Source organism: Caenorhabditis remanei, chromosome V (assembly GCF_010183535.1).
Source record: "Caenorhabditis remanei strain PX506 chromosome V, whole genome shotgun sequence".
NCBI lineage: Eukaryota > Metazoa > Nematoda > Chromadorea > Rhabditida > Rhabditidae > Caenorhabditis > Caenorhabditis remanei.
The window spans coordinates 22194400-22216834 of record NC_071332.1 but is presented as its reverse complement, the minus strand read 5'-3'; the positions used below and the strand labels follow the sequence as shown (position 1 = coordinate 22216834).

Genomic DNA, 22435 nt, shown 5'->3' with positions numbered 1-22435 from the left:
CAAGTTTTATTGATTTTAAAAGTATTTTTTCAAAAAGTTTTCAATTAAAACCAAATTAAAAACAAAACTCACAGTTCAAACACGTTCATTTATGTAGTTTCAGCAATGCGGACGCACGCAACAAAAATCAAAAGTAGAAGAGGAATACACTTTTACGAGAGAGAGAGAGAGTGAGTGAGACTAAACTAGCAACACGAATGAGAGAATATAGCCATATGGCATTAGCTCGGATTATGTGTATCCGTAGGAGACTCGCACTCGGAGAGAAGATAACATCAATCGACTAATTAGACTCGAATGTAGTGAGCAGGTGATCGGAAAGGCCGGGTCACAGGTAATCCATGTGGAGATACGATCGACATTACCGGTAATTGGAGATTCATGCTTTCCTGTCGGCTACTTGTGAAGACTCATAAGGATTTAATTATTGGTGAAAAGTTTTAGTTTGATTACAGAGAAGCCATTGTACTGCCTATCAAATTTCACTGCACCGTCTTGACGGATTTTTGAATGAAATAAATAGCTCAGAATCTGTGAAAAATTTTGTCATATAAAAAAAATTTCGGCCCGTTTTGAAACATTTTTTGAACATTTTTTGAAATTTTTTTTGAAAAAGTATTGTTTTCGACTAAAAATTTAAAACTCAATCAAAAGATGAATAAGTATGATAATTTAAGCATTTTCACTCTAAATTAAAAAAAAATTTCAGAAAATTTTGCAAAGAAGTTAGTACCCACTTTTGGATCCATTCCAAGAGAAGGTTCGCACCGGCCCGATTTTTGACAAGTCTGAATAATTCAGAATAAATCATGCCCACAAACTCATCCATATATATCTCCTACGGAGTTTGTAGTCCATCCACCCATCCTGTCATTGTATGTGTATATTTTGTCCCCGATGTGTCAGGGAGGAGTTTTGATCTTTTTATTTGTTCAACACAGATCAGATCAAAAAACGGATACCTCTAGAAGTTAGAGGGGATTTGATCTTTGGTGGCGGATCAACATGATTTTTTTTCAATTTTCAATTTTTTCATCGAGAAAGTTTCGGGTTGAAAAATTATGTATTACCCTAGAAAAAATGGCTGGTCTAGATAGGAACAGAATAAGTTTTTTAAAAACATGATGGGCAGCACAGCCCAAGAAAGTCAGAACTTTATAAGGTTGTTTCAGGGACTTTTGAAAATTACCTGGACTATCCGTGGTTAAAAGGTTGCAAAATATTCCATATATGACCTAGATCTAAACATGTATAAAACTTATCTATCCACCTCAAAATTTCATTTCCTTGACCGACCAAATTGTTTTTTGATCTTCCATTTTTCCAATTTCATCCGTTCATTCACCAACACGATTTTTTCGATTCGTTCGAAATTAATTCCATTATTTCGGTCTAGTAAATCTCCCATCCAATGTTCTTTGCACTATTTGCCCGTCCGTATTATAAATCGACCATTTTTGACACTTCCCTCTTCCCACGCATTTTATCTCTATTGATACTTGTGGAGGGTCAAGGCCAAAGAGTTCAGAGAACGTGGGGAACGGTGTGCTCATTGGTGTTTCCAGATAATCTCTGCGAGGGGGTGGAGCTTGTGTAAAAGGGCAAAGGGTTTCATCGTCGGTTTATTGAAATTTACTTTTGGAGACATGTGTCTAGACAGCATGGTACCAGTACCAGGTGTCACCCAGGGACATATGCGTGTTGTTGAGAGGTCTATGCCTTTTGGCGGCTTTTAGGTTAAAAGTACAAGACTGTCTAGCCACGCCCTGCTAGGAAACCATTATATTGCAAGATTTGTATTCTCATCCTTATTTCGGTTAGCTATATCCAATGACAAGTTACTCTATGTATTTTGTCACTTCAGTTGAAAACAGCATTCTAGAATCAGAAGGTGTGTCTTGTCTTGCCTTCATATGCTCCACCCATCGGTGTCTCAATAGACAAAAGGCAAATTCCAGTGCTCTTTGATGATACTTTTCTTTGTCTCATTCCATCAGTTTTTGACGTAATTGACAGTTAATAGTATAAGAAGAAAAGATAAGATGACCAAAAAAACGTTGGTGTCAAATATAGTATGGAATTTTCCATTGATCAAAAAAGCGTGACATATTGAACGCGCTGGTTAGGTGATAAGAGAATGGCTCGGGAAAGTTCAGATTAGAAATTGGTGATAAATACATATGTGCCCTGAAATGTCAGATGTATAATACGTAGCCTGGTTGAAAGTCGCTCACAAAATTAATTCCCAAATCAACCAATCACACCCTGACTCTGTATTATGTTTAAAAATTTCAACCTGCTATTTTCTCCCGTCTGGTTGAAATTGACACTTTGTTTATTTTGCCAAGATGAATGAGTTCAAATCGTAAGTTTGAGACAAACAGTTGAACCCTCCCCGCTGATTGATCTAACCCACACTTTGAGATAAATCAAAATTTTATCTGGTTTGGGCAAGTCTAGTCGACTCTTTTTGTTTTGAAAGCTGTTTTTTCACAACTTCAGTTTGAGTATATCTAGTAAGAAGAGGTTCTAGCTCACGTTGTCTAAAATGTAGTTGAAACCATACTGGGGCGTAACTCGATTGATACTCAATATTATGAGCTGAAAAATATACCAAAATGTAGATCTCGACGAGTTCTATGTCAATAACTTACTTCGGGCCGGAAAAAGTGTCAAAAAACGCAAAAATTACAAAAAACCACTCTAGCCCGGCCCGCGCTACATTGTCGAATAGAACAGCCATCCGGTCCGTGGTAGGTTACGGACATACGGTTTTTTTAATACTAAAATCATCATTTCCTTTGTTTATCTCTTCAAATCCAGGTGCACTGAGATGATAAGTGAGAACCTCGATTTCTTCGAATTTTCATGAATTTTCAATAATATCCGATTTTTCAAAGACATTGCACAAAATTGAATCCAGTAAATTAAATATGTTTCTGATACTGCTTAAAATATAACTCCAAAAACTTACTATTAGCAAAAGGCCATCATTCAAAGAAGTTACGGTCAAAAAACAAGTTGTCGCAGTGGTCAGTACTGTAGAGCTCACCGAGATCTACATTTTGGTATATTTTTCAGCCCATAACATTGCGTTTTAAGCAAGTTACGCTGCAAGTATGATTGAAATCAGGTATCCGTCCCAAAATTCAAGTTTTTCTTAGTATATCTGAAATCTGAAAATCCCACATCTCCCACGCGCTTTCCACTTTTTTATTCAATTTCTCCATTTCGCCACGTGTCACCACCTCTCCATTGTGGTCAACGTTGTCGCCACGAGGCTACTCCTCCTCCTCCTCATTCTCTTTTTTTGCCCCTGGTTTTCATATTTTGCCTCCTCCCTCACACATGCATCCCTCCCATCGCGCTCCCATTTTTTGTCTGATCAACTCTCATGAATTCGTGTACTCTCTCGTTCCGACGGGTCCCAACTCCTGCGTCTCCTGGTTTTCAATAGAGAGACAGAAATTTCCCACTACTTTTTTCACTATTTTTTGTGTTGCTTGTTTTTAGCCGATTAGTCACTCACTATTTGGAATTTTTGAATTCTTGAATTCCGCGCCAAGAATTTTTTTGAGATTTCCTCTCCTTTCCCATCCCAATTATCTGTGGAAGCGGCACAGATGATAAGGGCGAAATTGAAAAAAATAATCCAGCAAAAAAAATTAATTTAAAAAAATCTTTTTTCTCTAAAAAAAAATCATATTTTGTTGTTTTGTCTGCACTTTTGTTCCTTATCCATAAAACTTCCTGGTTTCTTTCTGAAACTTTTAGTTCCTTATTATGTGTAAGGTGGTTCTTAAGAGTGTCCATGAGGTTTTACAATTTTTTTAAATTTATGATAAATACTTTTCAAAAATGAAGAACCTTTAAGATTACAGAAAATATTTATATATGTACATCAGTTACAGTAATCTTGAGCCTTCAGAATCTTTAAAAATGATTTTTTGCCGTTTTTCTCATTCTCGTGTCTTTCATGTGTCTTCGACTCTAAAAAAACCCAAAAAGTTCAAGTGATCGAAAATGTTCCGAGGGAAACTTCAAGTGACCAATTTTTGATCGAGTTTTCAATTTTTCAAAAATTGAATTTTTTTAGCTGGAAAAAAATTCAGCGATTAATTCGGAACCGCTTGAAAACCAGTTTTCAAATCCTTAGTTTTTAGCTTTTTTCCAGAAAGAAATTGGTTTAAAAAGACCTCAAACTCCTTTCACTTAGACTCCTCCCTCCGCAAGACCACGCGCACTTTCTAAACATGCGCACTGATAACGGGGCTCGCATATCTCAAAATTTCAATCATACGGCACGAAAAAGTAGGCGTGGCCAAAAAAACTGAACACTTTCTGGTTTTTGATCCCCTCAACAAGATTCATAAAGCCACTCTCTCCGTTTGTGTTTTATTTTATTTTCCGTTCATTTTATGATCTTTTCATTTTTTTTGTTTCCGTTTCCTCTTCTCTTCCCCCAAAAGTTGATTTTCAGACAGATGGGTGTTTATATAACCATATTTCTATATGCAGTAACCACGTCAGTATTTTTTCCAGTTTTCCAGTCGTTGATTTTTTATAAGGTGAGTGGGTTTTTCCAGAAAGTTTAAAAGCATACTTGCAAACCGGGCCGAAACGGGCCGACACGGGCCGGCGCGTAACTCGCTTCAAACTCAATGTTATGAGCTGAAAAATAAACCAAAATGTAGATCTCGACGAGTTCTATGACACTGACCTACTACGGGCCGGATGGCTATTTGTTAATGTGCCGCGGGCCGGGCTAGAATGGCTTTTTTGGACATTTTCGCGATTTTGGACACTTTTTCCGAATGGCTTTTTTGGCCATTTTCGCGATTTTGGACACTTTTTCCCGGCCCGCGGCACATTACCGAATAGCCATCCGGCCCGTAGTAGGTCAGTGTCATAGAACTCGTCGAGATCTACATTTTGGTTTATTTTTCAGCTCATAACATTGAGTTTGAAGCGAGTTACGCGCCGGCCCGTGTCGGCCCGTTTCGGCCCGGTTTGCATTAAAAGTTAGGTAAAAAGTTGTTTTGATTTTTCAAAATTCAACCCGCCCTTTCGCTTAGAAAATCAAAAAATTACAAAAATGTCAAAATTTGAAAAGTTGCGTTTTCAAGAAAAAATTCCTGATTTCTACAGTATTCCAAACAATTTTCAATTTTCAATCAGTTATCTTCAGGCCTGTATATCTCTCTCCAATTCTACGGATCCCGAAGTCGCATGCATATCTCGAGAGGCAGCTGCAAAGGACGAGGCCGTCCATTCTCTGGCCAACATAATTCTTTTGACTTCGTGAGTTTCCGCTTCGTTTTCAACTCGTTGTCATGACGAAATGCACCACACGACATGTCACCTGGCTTCTGTTTACGTCCAAACGGGAGCGAGTTGTTATTGGGTTTCAAAATTCTAAGAGTCTCATAATTGGGAATGTCAGAGGAATACATTTTGAAGAATTTATTTGGTTTGGTCATGAGTAGCTATGACAATTCAAACTACACACAATTTTGCACGATAACATCATCTGGTTTTGCCCGTGAAACCAAAATAACAATTAGATTTTCTAGAAATTTCATATCTAAATGTCAAATGTGTACAAAATGGATTACTTGGAAAAGAAAATTAGGGGTTTTAGAAACGAATAATATCAAAAGAGCAACAAGGGAAATAAGGGGAAAAGTGACATTTCTAAAACATCTAACTTCAGGAGTACGGGACTATGCCTCACAGCATTTGTCACAAGTCGATGGATTGGCCAGTTAAGTGACATGAAGTCTCGAAAATTAGCGTTTTTGATTCCATTCACCGGCCTCTTCATCTCAGACTTCACTATCATAATACAAGTGATTTGGCCAAGGGTAGGTCTAAGTTTGGCTCTGAAAAATATATAAAAGAATAACGTTTCCAGCTATCACCGTACTACTTCATAGTCTCTGAAGTGATATACGGTATATTTGGAGGGTATATGTCTATAACTTCCGGCGCATTTGCTATTGTCAGTACAATGCATACTGATTCAAAGGAGAGAGCGAAGGCGATTGCAAGGTTGGAAGGAACCATCTCTTTTGGATGTAAGTTTTAAGCAGCTCGATATTTTAAAATCAAAATCTAATTTTCCATTTTCCAGCAATGGTCGGATTCCTTATCAGCTCCCGCTTAGAAGTCACTGGTTATCTTGGAATGGCCAGCTTCTTCATTATTGCACATCTCATTGCGTTTGTATCAGCCCTTCTGATGAAAGACGTCGTGTACCATGAGCCGGAGCCGGAGCCAACACTTTTGGATGGGGAGTCAAAGAGAAAGCAGTTTTCTTTATGTGTAAGTTCTGAGAGAAAACACCGAAGTAGTTTACAACAAAAAATTTCAGAACGGCGCTTCGCAACTCTTCGAAAACAAGTCACCCACCACGAAGTGTAACCTCAGAATCCTCTATTTCTCCTTTGCCATCTCCTACTTCGCATTCATCGGATCCACACGAATCCTGTTCTTCTATTTGAAACACAAATTCTATTGGGGTGCCGAGAAGTATGGCTACTTGAAAGCTATAAATCAGGCAATGACTACTGTCATGGCAATGTTAGCCTTCCCAGCGCTCAAAAATGCGGGTGTCACTGATGTTCGACTGGCGATCTTTGGGTTGGCGACGAGAAGTATTGGAAGAGCATGGTATGCGATTGCCTGGGATGATTATGCAGTGTTTGGAGTCGTTTGTTTCGAAATGTTCTCGAAATTTCCGGCTACTGCGTTAAGAAGTTTGATTTCAAGTAACGTTGGAGAGCATGAAAGAGGCACTGCCTTCTCGTTGGTCGCCGGAATCGAAGCAGTATGTAATCTGACGTCTTCATGGGTCTTCCATATCACATTCCCATTATCTCTGAAATTCTTCCCCGAGCTCTCATTTGTTATTATGCCAGTTATTATAATTCCAGCTATTGTTTTAATGATGTGAGTTTTTTTTTCAAAACGACAAAAACATATTCTAATTCGTTTGAATTTCAGCTCTAATCTCCGTTCCCTTGAATCCACAGAAACGAGTACAGAAGCTCTGACGTCTCCAGAAGTTCAAGATGATGTGGACGCAGAGAAAGCAGTCCTTCATCACGTTCCCACTGAGACGGATACACTCACGGATAGCGCTAATTCGACATTGTGATTCCTCAACCATCTTGTGATTATATATCAACTCTTCGTTCCAAAAACACACCGGTTATGCGACTCTCCATTTTTCATTTCCCCCTGATGCATATTGATTCCTTTCCTTTACCTATCTGTTGATTTACCTGTTTGAGTACATATGTGATACATTAACTTATTCGGCTACAGTTTTTTTGTATATAAATTGAATCTGTTTTTGAAAAATATGCATTCGAAAGAAACCCGCGATTCGAAAAAAAGCACGTTTGCACACCACTTGGCAGGCTGTCAATTGAGTTGCCGCTCAGCCAAATCGTGTGTTTATAACGTGGACGAACAATAGGGAGTTAAATTTTTTGAGCACACAAAAAAATTTCGGTTATATTTTTGAATTTCGCGCTAATTTTCCTGGAGCGCAAATGCTTTATATGGACTTTCTATGACCCTGGGAACTGATATAATGTTAAAAGCGCATCTAATTTGGTCCAATTAGTCTCGCAGTGGTTTGAACGGTTTGCAGATTTTTTTCAGATCTGGGAAGCTCAAAAGTACTGTATTTAACATTTTTCAGCTACAAGACCATTCGCGAACCGATAATAGATATAGATTTTATGTCTAGAGGTTAAAATTCAGAACTTCAGAACTTGTTCGAGTCAGGCTTCACCTTCATCACGCTACAAAAAAAATTGTTCAGAAGTCATATCCATTACCATAAAAACATTTCTTATATGTACAGACACCAGTTTTTTCTCTCTACCAAAACGATAAAAAGCGAGAGAGAAAAAAGAGGCCACCACCAACCCATATCAATCGGTGTTAATTTGATTAATGTAATCTGATAGCATCTTCAATTCGAGTGAAGAAGGTCAAACTTCTTTATTGTCTCTACACATGTTTTTTTGGAGACTAACAAGCGCGTCGATTCGAAACATTTCTCGAGAAAAGGAAACCGCTCTCTTCTCTTTTTTTGTTGTTTCCTTTATCGTAGTCGTAAATCAAAAAATAAAAGAGAATAGAGGAAAAACAGGAATGAAACTTATCTGATTTTTATGTATAGTCTCGAAAATAGATTGAGATAGCCATTTTTGACGGTTTCCCGCATTTTTTCTTACTTTTTACGGTGTAACTACTGTTATGGGTACTGTTCGAGGTCCAGGGCCTCATTGAATGTCTCAGTGTCAATTGTTTATAGAGAGTACATGTCAAGAATATGGTTTCATTTTTGTAATTCACATCTTCAATGTACATAGCTCAACAATCTCTCCTTTTCGCAGTGAAAATGAGCCAAGATTGGGAAAAATAACTTTTGAGGATGTGCCCGTACAGAAAAATTGTTATCTACAAAAATGAAGCTTTACTTTTCATCTATGCACTTCAAGGACATCGTGCCATAATCAAGGAGGTCACGGCGCACTTGACAATTTTCAGCTAAAAACTGCATTCTTTGTGGCCTGTACTTTATATGTTTACTGTAACTCTCTTGGTTGGGATCATACGAAAAATCGAAGTTTCCACTTTTAAACGACTCAAGAATTTGGTACCTGATACTTTCGAGTCTGTAGATTCCGAATCTGAAACAAATTTCTTCAAAATCCTTCTGTGATCCGAGTTATGAGCCGTCAAACTTTAACTATGGAGCCAACTTTTTGAGTCGTTTGAAAGAGGACACATCGAGGACTTCCCTTGTAAGCTGTAAACGTTTTTTTTCTTCAATTTTCCGTCCGCCGGACGTTCGAGTCAACAAAAAACTCAGCATCCGCTGTCTGCACGTACGGATTTCCAGATCTCAGAAGTTCAGGATGTACTTCTATCTGCCAGGATCTTCTGGCTTCAAAGAATGTCTTCTAGTCTCAATCCAGATTCAAGCTCCTGTTGTTAAAAGTTCAGGAACATTCTTGAACTATAATGATGTCTAACATTACCATGTACTCCTCCACATACGACTATAAACAATAACTCGCAACATTTATATCAAAATTGTCCGTCCCTTATCTCTCTCTCTCTCTCTAAATTTCGAAAAATGTTTGCTTTCACTTAAATTTCAATTTGTTTCTCTCTCTCCCCCCTATCAGTGTAAAACTAAAAACTCCTTCTTCTTTTCTGAAACCTTCTTTTTCCCTATATTTTCTTTTGTCTTCTTGTTTCCCCCATTTCTTTTCCGAATCGATTACACCCTCTACCATTTTTATCACTTTTCAACGGAAAACAAAACATATAGTCCTCCTCCCTCGCTTTTCTTGTCAGTTTATATGTTTTCTCATCTCTCTTATTGTTTTTTTATTTCAAATTCCTTTTTCTCCTCTCGTTAGAATCGACAACTTCTTTATATATACAATCTAATTTTTGAAGTTGCCAAAACTTACGGAGACAAAACCGAAGGTACTGTAAACGCCAGATGAGAGCAGTCTCTCAGATTTTCAGGAGAAGTTAATGACGAGTCGAGTTGAACTCTTTCTATAAATTGGACCTCAGATACATTCGACCCTGCAGATTCCAAAACAACAAGAAAAATCAGTCAAATGCTCACCTGGATCGAGTTATGAGCCGTCAGACTTTTATTAAAGCTTCCGCGCGTATCGAAAAGCGTACCTCCTCAATTCATGAAGATTTCCGTGAAGGATAATACTCCCTTTTGACGGCTCATAATTTGAGCATTTGTTTGATTTTTCTTGCAGTTTTGGAATCAGAATCAGCAGGGTCGAAAGTATTCCAATTTATAGTATCACGCTCGTCTTGAACTTCTCTTGTTACATCTGAGGGACTGCTCCGATTCGGGGTGTACAGTGGTACCTTCGGTTTTCCCTCCGTAAGTTATGCGTTGAGAATTCCCTATAAATTTGTACCCCGATAGTTTCGAATCTGATCTTTTGAATGGTAATAGTCAAAACGTGGAAAACTCCCAAAAAGTTGGATTTTATACTCTGAAAGTTTGCTCATTTATCATCACAGAAATCACAGTTGCCTTTACGAACCCGATATTCCTCTCAAATTGGCACTCTGAGCAAACTTTCAAAGCAAAAAATCCAACTTTTCAGGAATTTTGCACTTTTTCGCTATGACCATTCATAAGAGCAGATTCAAAACTATGGGGGTACAAATTTACAGGGAATTCTCAACACACAAGGAAAGTCAATTCCCTTGTTAGGCTTTTTGGTACAGCCGGTTATCTTCAGGATGGTCTAACTTGAACAAAGATCTCTCTAGTGTCGTCTACAAAACCAATCTGCAATATAGTACGTTCCTTCCCATCCATCTATATATCATATCAACTAGCTAGATAGAGACACCACCGAAAAAAATCTATGTTCAAAAATCTGTGTTAATCAAAAACCAAACAAAAACAAAAGCACCCTGGGAGATGACGTGGCACACTTCATTTTGCAATCGACAAAAATCGACACAGAGATAGTGAAGAAGAGGAGAGAAAAGCGTGTGAACACATGTACATTTGTGTGTTTCTTTATATATTTTTGTATAGTTTTGTCTTTCTTCCCCCGCTTTTTCAGTTTTTCGGTGTTCGTCTCTTGAAGATGGCGTGGTTTCAGAAATGTGGTCCGATTCTGCTGAATCAATCTTTGCCCTATAGATATGTTGTTTGGAAATCCCATGATTCCATTTGTTTCATGGTTTTCTCCAGAAAAATTTCTAGAATCCTAAGATTTTCAAACAACGTTCTAACAGAATTCCCAGCCATTTCCATGTCCCATTGTCAGAATTGAATTCCTTTTCTCACCTATTGTGCCTCTTTTAATAGAGAACATTGTTGTCATAAGACGAAAAAAGAAATTCTTTCAGGCCACCTTTTGGCGCAGTCGCAAAATGTCATTGGATGCGGTGAGTTTTCTTTTTCCGATTTCAATTTTCACCTTCATGTTCGGAATTCCTTTCCAGACGCTCGAGAACATCAATGACACGTTGCAACAGGTGGCGAGTCTTCTGAAGGCTGTCGAGATCGCCGTCTTCATTTTGGCGGTGGCGGTGGGCATCGCTCTGATTGGTATGGCTGAAAACATATATAAAATCACAATAAAAGCTTAAAGTTCTAGGCTGCACACTGGGATTCTTCTACGGAAAGTACAACCAACGTCATCAGTACAAGGAGCTGAGCAATGGCGGCAGCCCGAATACAACGATCACGCGAAGCCCGCCGATGAAGAGTCAGAGGGTCTAACAATTATGGAATTATAATCAAAATCGAGTGCCTTTAAAAACTATGTGATGGGTTTTCTATGAAGTTTTTCTATGAATCAAGACAATAAATATTTTACTGATAAGGCGATTCGGGGAGTCCAATAGTCAAAAAGAGTCAAAAAGAGATTCGAAAAAAGAAACACAGACCGATGTGGGGAAAAATAACAAAAAAAACGGGATGAAAATGAATTAGCGCATCTGAATAACACCGGCGTCACGAAGTTTCATCAGTTTCGAGAAGATTTCCGGATTCTTCAAGTGCTCTCGAACGGCTCCCGGGTCGTTGCTCATCTGCTCCAAAATCATACGCATTCCTGGATCGCGAAGAATCTCCTGAACCTCTGGATCGGCGAGAGAGTGCTCCTTCGCCTTCTCCGGATCCTCGTCGTTGCTTCGTAGGCACGTACGGACTCCTTCGCGGGCCTCCTCGTTGTGTGGATCCACTTGAAGAGCGTCTTCGTAGGCACGTTGAGCCTTCGACCATTCTTTCATTGCGACAAGGCAAGTGGCTTTGCGGATGTATCCCTTGACTAAAATTGGAAATATTTATAGGGGAAGTCTTTGGAGACGCGGCTTTCAAACGATCTATACATTTGGTTATAAGTACTTTCGACTACGGGGAATCCATTTCTGCAGTCAAAACCGGCTAAATGTCTCTGCGAGCCGAGTTATGAGCTTTCAAACTTTTCATATAGTCAACATTTTTACATGGAATTCCAGAATAGCGCGCTTCCATTTGTATTCCCCAGCGGTTTACCTGTGCTCGTACGTTGCCAAAATGGGAACATCTTTGCGCCGATTCGGAATTGAATGAGAAAAAGCTTAATCATATGAAAAGTTTGAGAGTTCATAACTCGGCTCGCAGAGACATTTAGCAGGTTTTGACTGCAGAAAAGGACTCTCCGTAGTCGAAAGTACCTATATCCAAATTTATAGATCGTTCGAAAGCCATCGCTGTGAGTACTTCAGGAAAAATCGCAATTTCAGCACATTGATTGACGAGACAACGTCATTTTTCCATTCTAAGAATAACTTACCGAATTTCGGGTCTCTTCTAATACAAGTATCACAATCTTTCAAAGCGCGCTGGAACTCCATCAATTTGGTGAGACAGGCGGCGCGGTTCGAGTAGAGAATCGCATTTTCTGGATCACGCTTCACAGCCTCGTTGTAGTGTTTCATTGCTGTTGGGTAATCTCCTTTCTGAAATTTTATCGGTTTTAATCGTATTTCACGAAGAAATTCACCTTGAAATAGTCGTTTCCCTTGTTCTTCTCCTCTTGAGCGATTTCCGGATTGATATAGGCGAGACGTTCGGCTTCCTTGAGATTCTTCTCAAGCTCCTTGGTCTTCTTCACGAGCTCAGGGTCACGATACTCGGAGAGCGATCGTTGGAACCATTTAAGAGCAGTGTGGAGGTCCTCTTTCTTTTGGAACGCGTTTCCGGCGCGAGACATGGCTCTGAAATTTAATTTTTTAAATAAGGATGCAAATTGCAGATAGTTTTAGCTCACTTGGCAATTAATTTGTAATCTGCACGAGTTTCACGTCCGACTTCGATGGCTTTCTCGCAGAATGTGATGCACTCATCGTATTTCTTCTCCTCGAAGTAAACGGCTGGAAAAAATTATTTTAGACAATTTACCCTGGAAATTTATTTCTTTTTCTTTGTTTCTCACCTGCTTTATTGTTGTAGAAAGTGATATTCGATGCATCGAGCTCGATAGCTTTGTCATAGTGCACATGAGCAGTTTCGAAGTCTTTCTGTTTGTAGGCAGCGTTTCCGAGATCTTTCTCAGCGATTGCCTGAAATAATACTAGTGAATTATGTAAATATTAATAGAAAAACTTACAGCTTCTGACATTTTTCACGAAATTTGAGAGAAATCGGATGAAAGTTGATGAAAAGTGATGAGAAATGACCGAAAATTCCCGAAAAAATTAATTCGGTGGGCGGTCAGCAAGTGCGCTCCACTGGAGTTTCTAGAAAAGGTGGCAAAATTTGCGCGCGAATGACAATTTCATTCAAATTGTATTTTTTGTTTTACTCTTTTTTTAGTTTTAAGCACTGATTTTTCTATTTTTTTTTCTGAAAAAGACATAATAAAACCATTACTTTAAGAGATGAAGCGAAAGGCTGTTCAAAATTTCGGAAGAATTATCAATACCGACGAAAACGGTACCTCTTTGGGTGATCATCCGACAAAACCCTTCTTGGGAACTGCCCATCTTTTCGAAGAGGGATACGTTAACCTTTTCGGATGCTCTGTCAATCCATTCGTCGAGGAATTCGACGATCAGTTGGGTGTGGCAGTGGGGGGACCGAATGTGAGAGAAATTTTTCGCAAAATGATAAAAATTGTTTGGGATTTTTAGATTCACATCTATAGAATGCCGGTGTTGGAACCGAAACTTGAATTAGCTGCAGCTGGAGAATTGGATGAAGAAGTAAGAGTTTTTAAAGCCGTTATAGCTTAAATATGGCTCGATTTAGAGCTTGTTTCGTTCCAAAAGCTGCTCGGCAGCACAAACTCACTAGGGAAGGCCATGGAGCCAGTTTAGAGTTATAAGACGTGACATATACGATTAGAAAGCTGAGAAAACGCTCATTCTCAATATATATTCAATATTTGCTCTCGAGGCCTGCTGTTAGAGAAAAATTAGGTCAAAGTTTGGAATAATGAAAAATTCGTCATTTTCAGAACGTTGACCTCATTTTTCACGAATACCAGACCTTGAGGGCAAATATTGAATGTAGATTAGGAATCAGCGTTTTCTCAGCTTTCCAATGGTATAAGTCACGTCGCAAACTGACTCCATAACCTTCCCTAGTCAGCATGTCATCTCAAAACTTTCCAATTTCAGGAAGATCTCTATACAGTTGCGTGGTGCTACGACAAGGGAGAAAACTTGCATAAAATCGCCACTGGCGGCGTTAGCGGAGTCGTCTACATCGTCGACGCCGCTTCGATGGAAGTGCAACGTGTACGACTTAAATGAGGCTAAAATTTTGATTTTTTCATATGAACCGGTTCAGAATACCAGGGAAAAGAGAAAATCGTCTTGGAGCTTGGCTTGAAAATCAATCTGAAGCGAGTTATGAGACCTCAAAGTGTTAAAAATCGGAAATTCAGAAAATTCTCGGATATTTTTGAAAAATGAACATTCACGAGGAGAATTTCTTTTGAAATGTACTGAAAAACTGCACGAAGAAAAGCGATATGTGGCTCTTTGAGGTCTCATAACTCGCTTCAGACTGATTTCAGACTTTGCTCCAAGAGGACTTTTCCCTGGCCTCCTGAATCGATTCATATGAAAAAATCCAAAATTTTGGAAATTTCTTCAATTTCAGCAACTCCTTGGTGCCGGCAACGCCATCAACGACATCAAAACGTGCCCCACTGATTCCGAGATTATCGCCGCTGCCTCGGCTGACCGAACCATCCGTATTTATCACATCAAAGAGCCGACTTGCCTTATTTTGATAGGCGGACGATTCTCTCATCATGATAGTATCGTTTCGATTGTAATATTTAATTTATTCAATTTTGTTTCATTTTGATTTTTCATTGTTGTTTACTGTTTTCAGGATTGGGTGTCAAACGCTGAAAAATTATACAGCTGCGGGTTTGACCACAAAGTCATGTGCTGGGATTTGAATTCTCGGCGTGTTAAAGCTCATATTGCGGATTGTTGCAGAATAATTCGATCAGGGCAACCACTAGGAGATATTCTGTAATTGCCTGATTGCCTAGTCATTAAAAATGACATTGTATTTTCAGAGAGTATTCTCATTCCTCTGGCATTCAAGGAGTCAACCAACTTTTGTAAATTTTGAAGGAAAAAACTCAAAAACCAGATTTCTTTTCAGCGATCTCGAAGGCCACACAATGCTTATAAAAAAGCCAGAAAACTCCATCAACGACGTCCACTTTGACTGTGTCGACTCGCTTCGTGTTGTCGACTACAAAGAAAAAGCGTACGTTATCTCCAAGTCGACAGGACACGGACGCAAAATTTGCTTCTGGCGAATTGGCACATTCGGTCAGGAGACAGAAATGGTTCATCGTGATGAGATCTCCACATCGCACACAAAAATCGCCGAGATGTCGATTGATGACGGTTATCCATGGTTCGGAAAAATCGATGTTGATGTGACGGGGAAGTGGTTAGCCGCGCCGGGAGATAGTGGCAACATTCACCTGTATAACTTGAAAAATCGGAATGAGAGGAAGGCGTAAGTGATGTCTCACAGTGAGACTCTCACTAGTGAATGTTTCAGACGTAACTCGACTTTTCAAATTGGCTCATATGTACTTCTAAACACGATAATTCCGAAAATGTAATCCATTTTTGCAGAACGCTTCACTGAGTCGAGATATGTGCATTTTAAGTCATTTTCAGTGCAAAAATTGCATTTTTATACCCGATTCTTCCAACTTTTCCCGTGTAATGTGTGTAAATACAGGCACATTTTAGCAACGTTTTCTGATTAAAACTTTTTAAGAAAACAAATGTATTACATTAATTTTGACAGTTTTAACGTTGCATGTGTTTTTTCAACCTTTATTTACACGTAATCGGGTATAAACCTGATTTTGAGTATCAAAAAATGCAATTTTTTGCACTTAAAATAATTTAAAACGCATATATCTCGACTCAATGAAGCGTTCTGCAAAAACAAATTACATATTCGGAATCAGCGTGTCAAGAAGTACCTTATAGGCCAACTCGAAAAGGCTAACTATGTCTGGAACATTTCCTAGTCCGCAAAGAGAAAAAGGTTTCTTTTTCAGATTCCTCGATCTGAAAGTGCCAGATATGAAAGACACTATGATCCGTCAGGTCATGTTCTCGCCGAACGGAAGACTGTTGTTCGTTGTCGGCGATGCCGGATTCGTGGCTCGCATCGATAGAGTTCCAGACAATGCGACGAACGTCGTCGATGTTTGGTGATCATTTTCCATTCATAATATACTTCACCTCATTTTTATCATCATAACACTTTTCTTGTTTTGAAATTTTCCTGTTACCGGTCTCATCTTTTCCTGTTACACCAAAGAGCTCACCCCATTGCCACATTTCATTGCCTCACTGTTTTATTTTTAAATTATTTTATTAGAAGTGAACCCGTTTTAGAACCTTTAACTCAGAATTCCAATTTTAGTTTCAATTTAAGCTTTCAGTGTATACAACGGTGTGTTCCTTGACGCCGAAGGTTTCAAAGTGCGATCTGTCCATGGCGCTGGTTTCGCTGTGGCAAGAAGACAGAAGACAATATTGCAAACGACAAGGATCCCGGCGTGAACGAAGAAGACAAGACGCCACTCGGCAATTGTTCCATCGCGAAGAAGATATGATACAAGAAGTGGGCAAAGGAGCATTGAGAGACACAAAAGGAATTGGACATTGGCCATGACGAAGTGACTGTATTGGCGGGAAACAAGGGCGGCGCACTGCAAGAAACAGATATAATGATATTTTGAACATTTCTCACCTTGGTAAACCCGCCGCCATTGAAACCAAACATCGCCGTTGCCAACGTCATCAGAATCAATCCTGCCATTCCTTGTCCTTCTTTTACAAATCCTAGCGCCACTAAGAACACTGCACTGGCTCCCAACGCAATACTATTATATATCCGAAGCTTCGTTGTTTCCGATATTCCAGTGATTCGATCACTCGAATGTCCGGCGAACATTTTCATCAAAAACTGGAAAAGAACGGGAACGGCGGCTGCGAACCCGGTCTTCTCCACCGAATAACCTCCGATATCGTGAAGATACACTGGAGAGTAGATATGAATGAGTTGTACTGCTATAAGGTCACCCAGTGCTCCGATCCAGACACCCCATATTGAGGGAGTGGTCAGGATTTCTAGGTAAGGAGTTGGTTCTTGCTCATGGACTTTTGCGGTGGCAGCCGACGATTTTCCTTTTTGAATTTCGAAGAGCTCAAGGGTTCTCACGAATTTGTTGTCTTCTGGAAACAGTTAGTTTAGCAGCTTAGTTTAAATTTTGAATTTAAAAAACTACAGTAACTCACTCGGTGAATCCGTGAACACTGCAAACCATGCAATGAAAACAATCATTGAAATCAAGGAATGCAGAAAATAGACAGATTTCCAGCCAAATGGAGACACACACAACTCTCCTGCTACAGGCATCGAGAAGATTGATGATAGTTGACCGAATGTTGTGAGAGCCGCAATGAATAGTCCCTGTTGTGTCATTGATGCCCATGAGGAGGTGATGGCGCCGACGGCTGGCATACAGGCGGCATAGGCGATTCCCTGGAAATGATAGAAAGTTTTCTAGAGACTGTTACTGCATACTTGAAACGGGCCTGCGCGTAACTCGCTTAAAACTCAATATTATTTGCTGGAAAGTACACCAAATTGTAGATCTCGGCGAGCTCTATATCTGTGACCTACTTCGGCTAGTCGTAAATATGGCACGAGATAAAGAGCCAAAAAAGCCATTCTATCCCAGCCCGCAGTACAGCAACAAATAGCCAGTAGTAGGCCACAGACATAGATCTCGCCTAGATCTACTTTTTGGTATATTTTTCAGCTCATAAAACTCAGTTTGAACCGAGTTACGCGTCGGCTCGTTTCGGCCCATTTAATAAGTATAGATTACTGTACCTGCAAAAAGCGCATCAACAGGAACAAATTGAAGTCCATCGGCGCCATAATTGGTATCAAAAACGTGGTCACTGATGTCAACATTCCAGCAGCAAAGAACACTTTGCGTAGACCGTATGTCGAGATTCCGATGATAACCGGAAACAAACCGAACATTGCACCAACTGCCACCGCACTGAATAGCCATGTCTTCTCTTTCCTACTGTACCCAATGTATTGTGTTTTGTTCTCGGATAACTCTGCCGGCTCTCCGGTTCCTGGCATACAAAGGACGGTAAAGTTGAAGCAGATGACGTTGGACATCATAAAGGAGAGACATGTCATTGTGAGGACTAGAACCATGTATCGGACACCTCCTGGTTTTTCTGAAAGTGGTGGTTTCAATGGGTATAAGAAACCTTGGACTCATGCATATCGCCACCGTAACTCGCTTAAATCTCAATATTATGGACTGAAAAATATACCAAAATGTAGATCTCGGCGAGTTCCATGGCCATGAACCAGAAGGCTAGACGTTAATGTTCCGCAGGCCAAGAAAAAGTGCCAAAAAAACCATTCTAGCTCGGCCGGCGGCACATTAACGACTAGCAATCCGGCCTGTGATCAGACATGGTTATAGAACTCGCCGAGATCTACATTTTGGTATATTTTTCAGCCCATAAGATTGCAATTTCTGCGAGTTACGCACCGGCCCGTGTCGGCCCGGTTTGCAAGTATTCCTAGACTTTCATAGTCCGTCTACCTACCTTCCTTATCCTTTCCAATCGGAATGATCTTTGCGTTAACCGGTATCTGACTCAATTGTTCTCTGGTTATGACTACTGGAATTGTGGTGGAACTGACTGTCGGAAGCGGTTCATTCTGTTCCGGTGTCACTTTCATATTACCTGTAGAATAAATTATTGTTGGAGGAGAATATTGAGGAAAGGAAAACAAGTAAGAACGGGTAACGGAGCTGTGCGGAAGTAAAGACGGAAGTAAAGACGGGAGTGAAACTGGCGGCAATAAGACAAAGTTGATTACTTTTATTGAAGGTATAACTACCATTCGAGCATAAAAGTCCCAAAATTTAGAAGGGTAATTATACCTTCAATACAACTAATTAACTTTGTCTTATTGCCGTACGTTTCCTATTGCAAGTTCTGGTGGGTAACAAGATGGTAGCTGTTTAACAGTCCTTAGAATTGGAGCTGCTAGCAAGATTCAGTTTCTCTTGGGGGGATTCCCCTTTACAAATGACACATTCAAAAATAGTGACGGCTAGTCTAGCGGAGTGACGGATATATAATTGTTCAGCGAACCTGTAGGAGGAGACACAATTGGATAGTAGAGACTACTAGAGAATACGAAAAAGGGCATCAAAATAACAAAAAATAATAACGAGATTCGATTTTAATGGTGAGAACACCTTTTATAAACAATACTGTAGGTTTTTGTAATCCCAGCAGTTTTACTGGAAATCTGAAAATCCGATTGTTTTTGGTGTCTGTAACGCGAGAGGAGTTTGTGGGGGCAGTCTAGGGGAGGTATCACAGGGTCTAGGGGTGAGTACTGAAATCGTTTGCGCTCCACTAGACATTGGCGGCAAATTCAAATTTTAATTTTTTTCAATTCGAAGTTAAGCGTGGCAGTTCGATACGCAGCTTAATCGACCACTTTTTGAGCCGATTTATGTCCGTTTTTCCGCATTTTTGGCCAGTTTTTCGACTGTCTCGCCTATCTTCAAGATCAATTCTATTACATAAATAAATAAAATTTTAAAATAAAATATTTATTTTGAATTTAGCGCTAAAATTTTAGCTGATTTCAGCGGAGCGCGTTTATTTTCAGTACTCATCCCGAGACCCTGTGAGGTATCGGTGTGATCAGGTATTTTTTGTGGATGTTTGGACTCTGAAAATCTGGAGACGTGTTCCATTCGAAACGTCTTGATTTGCTAATTCTAAAATATCAGTTTTTAGGTGGTGATTATACCGCCTTAAAAAAAAAATTATTTTGTCAGTTTTTTTGAAATTCTAATATGGAAGGCCATGCGGTCAGTTTTTGTGACCTGTATCAATAAAAAGCTGATAAAACGCTGATGCCAAATATATATATTCAGTTTATGACCTCGAGGCCTGTTATTCCAAAAAACACAAGGTCAAAGTTCTGAAAAATCACAAATTCTCTATTTTTCGGAAATTTGGCATTATTTTTCTTAAATATCAGGCCTCAAGGGCAAAAACTAAGAATATATTTGGAATCAGTGTTTTTTCAGCATTTTGATTATATATGTCACTTCCTATAACTTCAAACTGACTTGCTTAGTTAGCTGAGGAAAATCTTAATCAAAACAGTGTAAAAATTTTTTTAATATATAAAGAGAACTCACATAAGATATAAAAGAGAACGGAATAGTCAATTGACCTCTTTTCCCAAAAGTGATTTATTTCCGAACAGACAAATATATCTTATAAGATGATATCAACCTATTCACAAGACATGACAGACCACTGATTGACAGGAAAAAAGAGAAAATAATCTTTAGAAAACACAACGACGCCGTATCTTCCGATTCTTTGATAATGACAGTGATTCCAATTGATGATCGTACTGGTGTGAAGGAGACTAACCAGTTTTCTAGTTATTATTTTGAAAAATAATATCATTTTTTCGGAATTTGCTTTTTGCATTCTTGTTCACATTCTTTTCACGTGACTGGTTATGAGACGGGCATACCTTCAGCGCACTATCCACAGATTTCTGATTCCATAAAAACTCCAAGTTCCGGTTCTCGGAATCTAATTTCCCTAAATATATTATTCGAAAACGTCCGAAAACAGGCACTCTTCCAGACCCCCCGGGGTGTCCTCCATTTCGGCTAACAATTTGCATATCGGTATAAATAAGGGATCGTGATTCAGAAGTCCTAATTCAGAAGCCATGGTGTCTTCAGAAATCGTTGTCGTTGGGACTTCTCTTCTTGTATTCTTGTCGGCAGGACTATTTGTGTTGAAGACGAAGAACGAGTTGGATCAAGTGTGGTCAGAGTTCGATGACCAGGTGCAGGAGGTGACGGTGAGTGGTCAAACAAGGGAAGGGCCCCGAGGGACCGTGGAGTTATAAGACGTGACTTATACCATTGAAAACCTGAGAAAACGCTGATTTCAAATATATATTCAGTTTTTGCCATTACCTTACCGACGCATGAAAAATATCGACAGCGTGGTACATCGGCAAGGTAAAGACTTGTCAGCACTCCAAACTTTGACTTCGTTATTCTTGAATACCATGCCTCGACGACAAAAACTGAATATATATTTGAAATCAGCGATATTTCAGCACTTCAATGATATAGCTCACTCCCTATAACTCAACGGTCACTTGGCAACCTTCTTTAGTAATACTAAAAAAATCCTTTGCTCCTTTCAGGTCCTCCGAGATGCCACGTGGCAGGATTTGAAATCTCTTGCTTCCTCGAAAAATATCCCGTTAGACAGGACCAAGAGACAAAGTTATTATGAAAAAGTCGCGGATTCCTATGCACTCCCACCGTCACTAGGCGTGGAGGCACATGCGCCGTCAATTTCTCCAGAATGCAGTAAGTTATTGTGCCTCCATGTCTCATGTCCACTATCCCTATTTTTCAGACTGCAACCTGGAGAACAACAACTGCCCCGCTGGTCCACCAGGTCCAAAGGGTGCACCAGGGGGTGACGGAGCGCCAGGAGACACTGGCCCACCCGGAAAAATGGGGCAGAACACAGGAGACGTGCAGACGATGTACCAGGACCCTGGATGCCAATACTGCCCGGCTGGAGAGATGGGACCGCCCGGATCACCCGGAAAACTGGGACCAAGAGGGCAACGTGGACAGAACGGTGCAGCTGGAACGCCTGGAAACAACGGAGCGCCAGGACACAATGGAGAGCTAGGGCCATGTGGACCACCAGGACCCCCAGGACCTGCTGGAGCACTTGGAAGACGTGGAATGGATACGGTGAGAGAGAAGGGAGTACGAGGACCCAAAGGAGCACCTGGACCTGTTGGAGCTGTTGGAATGGAAGGTGAAAGAGGCAATAGAGGAGGCCTTGGTGTGGATGGACCAGTGGGACCTGTTGGAATACAAAGGGAACCTGGAAGAGCTGGGCCTGTTGGAGATGCTGGAGAGGTTGGAGTCGTTGGACCAAATGGACAAGATGCCTTGGTAAGGGTTTATCCTTTTTTAAACCGTCGAAAATCTTCTTATTTTTTAGTACTGTCCATGCCCGAAGCGTGTCGCAGATGGGGCCGGAGGTGGGGTATACCAGCCGTACAAACAGTGATTCTATGGAGAGCACAACCATTTTTTATATTTATTTAAAAATCTCATTTTTATATACAAAAATCCAAATAAATGTGTGAAACAACCAAATAACTGATTTTTTGGGGAGGGGGAAACCATTTTTTGTGGGAGAAGAAAAACGAAATCGCATCTAA

The 22435-nt window shown here is 39.9% G+C and overlaps 6 protein-coding genes across 6 annotated transcripts; 4 read left to right on the top strand and 2 right to left on the bottom strand.

The window, feature by feature from the left end:
• Positions 1 to 4484: 4484 nt before the first annotated feature.
• Positions 4485 to 7159, top strand: GCK72_021989 (uncharacterized protein; the record flags this gene model as incomplete). Its single annotated transcript, XM_003105154.2, has 7 exons — positions 4485 to 4568; positions 5189 to 5301; positions 5714 to 5864; positions 5915 to 6077; positions 6134 to 6324; positions 6374 to 6951; positions 7006 to 7159. The coding sequence occupies 7 exons, from the start codon at positions 4485 to 4487 to the stop codon at positions 7157 to 7159; spliced, it is 1434 nt and encodes a 477-aa protein (XP_003105202.2).
• Positions 7160 to 10959: 3800 nt separating this feature from the next.
• On the top strand, positions 10960 to 11311 carry GCK72_021988 (uncharacterized protein; the record flags this gene model as incomplete). The annotated part of the gene is made up of 3 exons (XM_003105172.2): positions 10960 to 10974; positions 11032 to 11137; positions 11187 to 11311. 3 exons carry the CDS (start codon positions 10960 to 10962, stop codon positions 11309 to 11311), a joined length of 246 nt encoding a protein of 81 aa, XP_003105220.1.
• Positions 11312 to 11520: 209 nt separating this feature from the next.
• Positions 11521 to 13196, bottom strand: GCK72_021987 (uncharacterized protein; the record flags this gene model as incomplete). Its single annotated transcript, XM_003105280.2, has 6 exons — positions 11521 to 11861; positions 12369 to 12534; positions 12579 to 12792; positions 12846 to 12948; positions 13011 to 13137; positions 13185 to 13196. 6 exons carry the CDS (start codon positions 13194 to 13196, stop codon positions 11521 to 11523), a joined length of 963 nt encoding a protein of 320 aa, XP_003105328.2.
• A 259-nt stretch (positions 13197 to 13455) lies between these two features.
• Positions 13456 to 16287, top strand: GCK72_021986 (uncharacterized protein; the record flags this gene model as incomplete). The annotated part of the gene is made up of 8 exons (XM_053734602.1): positions 13456 to 13659; positions 13708 to 13779; positions 14197 to 14316; positions 14684 to 14857; positions 14921 to 15066; positions 15114 to 15158; positions 15203 to 15568; positions 16128 to 16287. 8 exons carry the CDS (start codon positions 13456 to 13458, stop codon positions 16285 to 16287), a joined length of 1287 nt encoding a protein of 428 aa, XP_053583515.1.
• GCK72_021985 (uncharacterized protein) lies at positions 14164 to 18859 on the bottom strand (the record flags this gene model as incomplete). Its single annotated transcript, XM_053734601.1, has 5 exons — positions 14164 to 14322; positions 16829 to 17313; positions 17377 to 17623; positions 17978 to 18342; positions 18724 to 18859. The coding sequence occupies 5 exons, from the start codon at positions 18857 to 18859 to the stop codon at positions 14164 to 14166; spliced, it is 1392 nt and encodes a 463-aa protein (XP_053583514.1).
• A 2040-nt stretch (positions 18860 to 20899) lies between these two features.
• GCK72_021984 (uncharacterized protein) lies at positions 20900 to 22281 on the top strand (the record flags this gene model as incomplete). The annotated part of the gene is made up of 4 exons (XM_003105174.2): positions 20900 to 21034; positions 21389 to 21557; positions 21607 to 22163; positions 22213 to 22281. The coding sequence occupies 4 exons, from the start codon at positions 20900 to 20902 to the stop codon at positions 22279 to 22281; spliced, it is 930 nt and encodes a 309-aa protein (XP_003105222.2).
• Between the last annotated feature and the right edge of the window lie 154 nt (positions 22282 to 22435).